Source organism: Penaeus monodon, chromosome 6 (assembly GCF_015228065.2).
Source record: "Penaeus monodon isolate SGIC_2016 chromosome 6, NSTDA_Pmon_1, whole genome shotgun sequence".
NCBI classification, from domain to species: domain Eukaryota; kingdom Metazoa; phylum Arthropoda; class Malacostraca; order Decapoda; family Penaeidae; genus Penaeus; species Penaeus monodon.
In genome coordinates, this window is record NC_051391.1 from 11,259,405 (window position 1) to 11,264,404 (window position 5,000).

The window sequence follows — 5,000 nt, forward strand, 5'->3', positions numbered from 1 at the left end:
TGTAATATTTTAGAGAAAAAAAAATTGAACTTCTTTGTGCAACAGCAAGTGAGATTTCATTGGGATTTGTACCTTTTTACAGAAAATTTATCTTATTGTAGCTAAAATGTCTATTGTTTGTAGAAGGAAAATATTTACTATTAATGTTTTTTTCTTTGCAGACTCTCCTTGGGGCAGATGGACATGATCAGCAACCCCATGGCCAGGTAAACCTTATAATGTATTTTGTTTCTATAGCAGTGCATATGCAGATGCCAGGTAAAGTGTGAGGTGAAAAAATAAGAAACAGTTTTCAAAAGAAATTGTATGTATTTTTTCCCCTGCATAAATCATCCATCAGTGGTTTTCTCTGTACAGGTTCTTCTTGGAGGAGATGGCCATGATCAGCAATCACATGGACAGGTAATTTAAGGTTTCTGTAATATGCCTAGCTAAGCAGATGTATTGGATTGTTGTATATTTCAGTAATTAACTGATGCCATTTATTCATAAGTATAAATTGGTTTGTATGAATCTGTGTGCATAAGGCATTATTTTAATGTCTACAATATTCTCTGCTTATTTGCAGTGTTCTCTACTTATTTAAGAACAATTAGGTAACCAACTACATTATAAATGATGATGAATACCAATATTGTTTTATGTAATGGCAATTATTCTGTCATCATGTTTAACAGAGCAAACATAGAAATCTTCCTTGCACAAGCATTGTGTTGAAAAGATATCATATCATTATTTTTAGAAATGTATTACTTGTGGTTATGTACACATATGCCTCTGGTTTCACAGCAATCTCTTTCTATTAGTAAGGGATAATAGGTAGAAATTTGGTTTTTTAGCAATAGCTAGATTAGATGACTTGACAGCTGCAAGAAATGTTAAATAACTAGAGCAGCTCCACTTGTTTTGTTTATGGGATATTGGAGTTTCATAATTCAGGGGTAAGATGTGCCAGAAAATCGGCAATATATCCGTATGTGGTATCAGAGTACTAATGAAAGGTGAAATTTAAAATGGAAATGGACTTATCTTTATTCTGAATAAAAGAGGCTCAAGTTCATTTCATTCTCTTCAAAACAGGAAGAAGATAGTCCTCGTGAACTGAGCCACACCCACATGTTCAAAGGTTTCATGAAGAAATACAACAGATCTTATGACAGCCAGCATGAATTTAAGAAAAGGTTTAGCATCTTCCGTCACAACATGAAGAAGATCCACATCCTTCAGCAGAGTGAGAAGGGAACCGCCAAGTATGGACCAACCAAGTTTGCTGATCTTACTGGTGAGTTGTATGATGGATGAATGATCATTGGATTGGTTACATCAGTCTCAGATATTTTGTCCTTTTTTTTTTTCAACTCGCTCACTCACTCACTCTCTGTCTCTATCTCTCTCTCTCACTCTCTGTCTCTGTCTCTCTCTCTCACTCTCTGTTTCTCTCTCTCACTCTGTCTCTGTCTCTCTGTCTCTGTCTCTCTCTGTCTGTCTCTCTCTGTCTCTGTCTCTGTCTCTGTCTCTCCTCTTCTCTCTCTCCTCTCTCTCTCTCTCTCTCTCTCTCTTCTCCTCTCTCTCTCTCTCTCTCTCTCTCTCTCTCTCTCTCTTCTCTCTCCTCTTTTCTCCTCTCTCTCTCTCTCTCCTCTCCCTCTCCCTCTCCCTCCTCTCTCTCTCTCTCCTCTCTCTCTCTCTCTCCCTCCCTCTCTCTCTCTCCCTCTCCCTCTCCCTCTCCCTCTCTCCTCTCCTCCTCTCTTCCTCTCCTCTCTCTCTTCTCTCTCTTCCTCTCTCTCTCTCTCTCTCTCTCTCTCTCTCTCTCTCTCTCTCTCTCTCTCAGTACATTTTTGTTTTCTTGCAGAACACGAATTCCGCCAGATGCTAGGCTTGCGGCCTGACCTCAAGCCAACACTTTCCCAAATGGAACCTGCTGAGATCCCAAGTGGAGACATTCCTTCTGAATTTGATTGGAGAGATCATGGTGTTGTTACCCCAGTAAAGAACCAGGTATGTAGTTCAGTTTTTGTGCTTTGTTTCTTGTGTTTGGACCCATCATCAGTATTTCAAGCATAATATTTGTTGCCTTATAGCCTATAGCTCTATCTAATAAACAAAAGCTTGAAAAATAGCTGCTGTTATGTGGTGCTATCCACAACTCAGTATACCACAGGCATTGTATGATATGTGGTATCTGCTGTCATAGGGTTAAATCATAGGGATACTCACAAACACACACACTAATGTGCATGAAGAGATTCATTTACAGTTACACTGATTTATGCTAACAATGACACACTTTCAGACTTACTGTTTATTTTATGTATTTCACCATCTGCATGATATGGGATTGGAATTAAACAAACTTATATGGAATACAAGTCCAGCTGTGTAATGAAGATCAATTACCCGGATCATCTATGCATATGCAGTATTTCTCACACTGTTATTGAAATTTGATGCCAGTGCAAGATTATTGCACTTTGTAAAATCAGATTTATTGATCAGAGTAAATATGGTTTACCTCTTTTTTTCTTTTTAGGGAATGTGTGGATCTTGCTGGGCCTTCTCAGTGACTGGTAATGTCGAAGGACAGTGGGCTTTGAAGCACCAGCATCTGTATTCTCTCTCGGAACAAGGTAAGGAGATTCATATAAATATTGTCGTAGTGTGTCTGCATATTTATGTTTTGTTGGGCTTATTTTAATATGAAATGGTATGTATTAATCTTTATTATAGAATCGAACAGAAAATCGGATGGTGGTTTTCATGGTCATTTAAATTTCATCTTCCATTTGCTTAGTGTTTGTGTTTACGGATCCATTATATAAGTTATGTATGATGGAAATGTTTAGTTCTGTTTGCTTTGAATTAGAATATCTTACCTACATAAATATTTACAGTAGAGTTTTCAGTTTACTATCAGAAGTTGTGAATTGATTCCTTTTTTCTTTCATTCTTAATTTACATCAGAACTTGTTGACTGCGATAAAACTGATGAAGGATGCAACGGAGGCATGCCTGAAAATGCATACGAGGCCATTGCAAAGCTTGGTGGCTTGGAGTCTGAGAACGATTACCCTTATGAAGCAAAGGATGAGACGTGTCACTTCAATAAAAATAAGGTATGGATAATTATAGACTATTGAAATTACCTTTTTCTTTTCTTTTCTTTTCTTTTTTCCATCTTTTGAATTCTCATTGCATTTTCTTCTTTTTTGTCTACTATCCTTTTTCATATTTTTCATACTGTCCTTTTTTTATTCTTTTTCATCTTCTGTCTATTGCTCAGTCCTAAAATGCAGAGGCATGTGTTTAACAGCTAGCAGTAACTTTTCAGCATATGGTTTTGAAAGATTGTCATTTTTATTATGTTTGTTTTACGTCTGTCTCATGGTTTGCTGATTATTAGTATCTTCCAGATACATATCCTGGTATATACTGGTCCTGTGGTTCCTTCAGAGATTAAGGGTTTTGGAACACTCGTTATCATTTTTATGCAAAAGATAATCTTTGGAGAGGGTGAATGCTTGAGAAGTAGCAGATGATAACTAAAAATAAAAAAGGAATTATTAGCTATGTTAAACATGAAGATAAAAAATATTTGGATATGAAGTTTGTACTTTTTTAGATGTGTTTTCTTTAACCCAATGCCGCTGGGCATGTGAAGTACGTATAAGCCATACCCCCTGTAAGTTTACTTCATTAATTGTTTTTATAAATAGATGGCTACACTTGTACTAAGTCACCAGTTAGCCAATTATGAGTAATACCTGTCTCGTCTGTTTACCCTTATCCTTGATTTACAAAAATATTTTACGTTTTCTTATTTTGCTGTTACTAATGTTTATAACATTATAGTAATTATAATGTTTATAATAAAAATAACACCATTGATATTTGTTCTTCCCGCCAATTCAATGAAAGTTGAAATCAGGCAAGGTCACACAAGGTCTACTAATTGACTCCTTTGTGGCTAAGCACTAGCAGAACCATCTATGTGCAGAGACATTTCACAGAAGAAAAAAAAAGAAAGAGAAAAAAAGGAGCACAGCATCTACCCGGAAGCTTTGGGTTAAATAATGGCAGGTGAAAGAACTCACACCATTCAAACTTTTCAGGTGAAGGTTACTGTTAATGGATCAGTGGAGCTTCCCCAGAACGAGGATGACTTGGCAAGGTGGCTTGTCAAGCATGGCCCCATCTCTATCGGAATCAATGCCAATGCTCTGCAGGTGAGTTGGTTATTCTTAAGTTTTTATTTTTATTTTTTTTCTATTTATTTATTTATATATTATATATATATTTTGGGGGGTCAAATAGGATGGAAATCTTGTCGCAAGATTTTGTGTGTGTGTGTGTGTGTGTGTGTGTGTGTGTGTGTGTGTGTGCACGTGTGTGTGCACGTGTGTGTGCACGTGTGTGTGCACGTGTGTGTGTGTGTGCACGTGTGTGGTGTGCACGTGTGTGTGTATGCATGTGTGTGTGCGAGTGAGTCAGAGCCAGATAAAGAGGATTTCTTTTTTTTAATTATAAATTTTGCAACCTTTCCAGTTCTACGTAGGTGGAGTCTCCCATCCCTTGAAGTTCCTGTGCAACCCCAAGAGCTTGGATCATGGCATGCTGATTGTTGGATATGGTGTACACAGTAAGTACCTGTGTCTTTCCCATAATTTCCTTCTAAAAGTTTATTTCATTCTTTGCAACCAGTTTATTAAAGAAATTAATGTTAGATGAATTTGAAAGGTTTATTTTGTAAAAAGGAAGTGATGAACAAAACAGACGAAAGGATTTGATTTTGCTCAAGTAAGTGCTTAAAGGAGAGTTGCAGTATATGATTTCTAGAGATAAAAGGTAAGGTAGACTTTTTAAGAATATAATATTTATTCATTCATGAACGTTTATAGTAGGATTTTTTTAATAAGATTTTTGCAGGCAGTACTCAGAATGATGTACTGATGAGATTATTTACAGATTTTTGTTTGCACTGTTCCTAAAGTTTGACTTTGTAGTTT

At 36.5% G+C, this 5,000-nt stretch overlaps 1 protein-coding gene across 1 annotated transcript in view; it reads left to right on the forward strand.

The window, feature by feature from the left end:
- The window catches only part of LOC119574200 (cathepsin L-like), a gene marked incomplete in the record, with an annotated part of 19,656 nt that overhangs the window by 10,421 nt on the left and 4,235 nt on the right, over nt 1-5,000 (forward strand). The window contains 8 exon segments of the mRNA XM_037921330.1: nt 162-206; nt 358-402; nt 1,081-1,282; nt 1,850-1,995; nt 2,528-2,624; nt 2,959-3,110; nt 4,107-4,220; nt 4,540-4,633. Of these exon segments, the coding sequence (XP_037777258.1) occupies nt 162-206; nt 358-402; nt 1,081-1,282; nt 1,850-1,995; nt 2,528-2,624; nt 2,959-3,110; nt 4,107-4,220; nt 4,540-4,633 (895 nt within the window).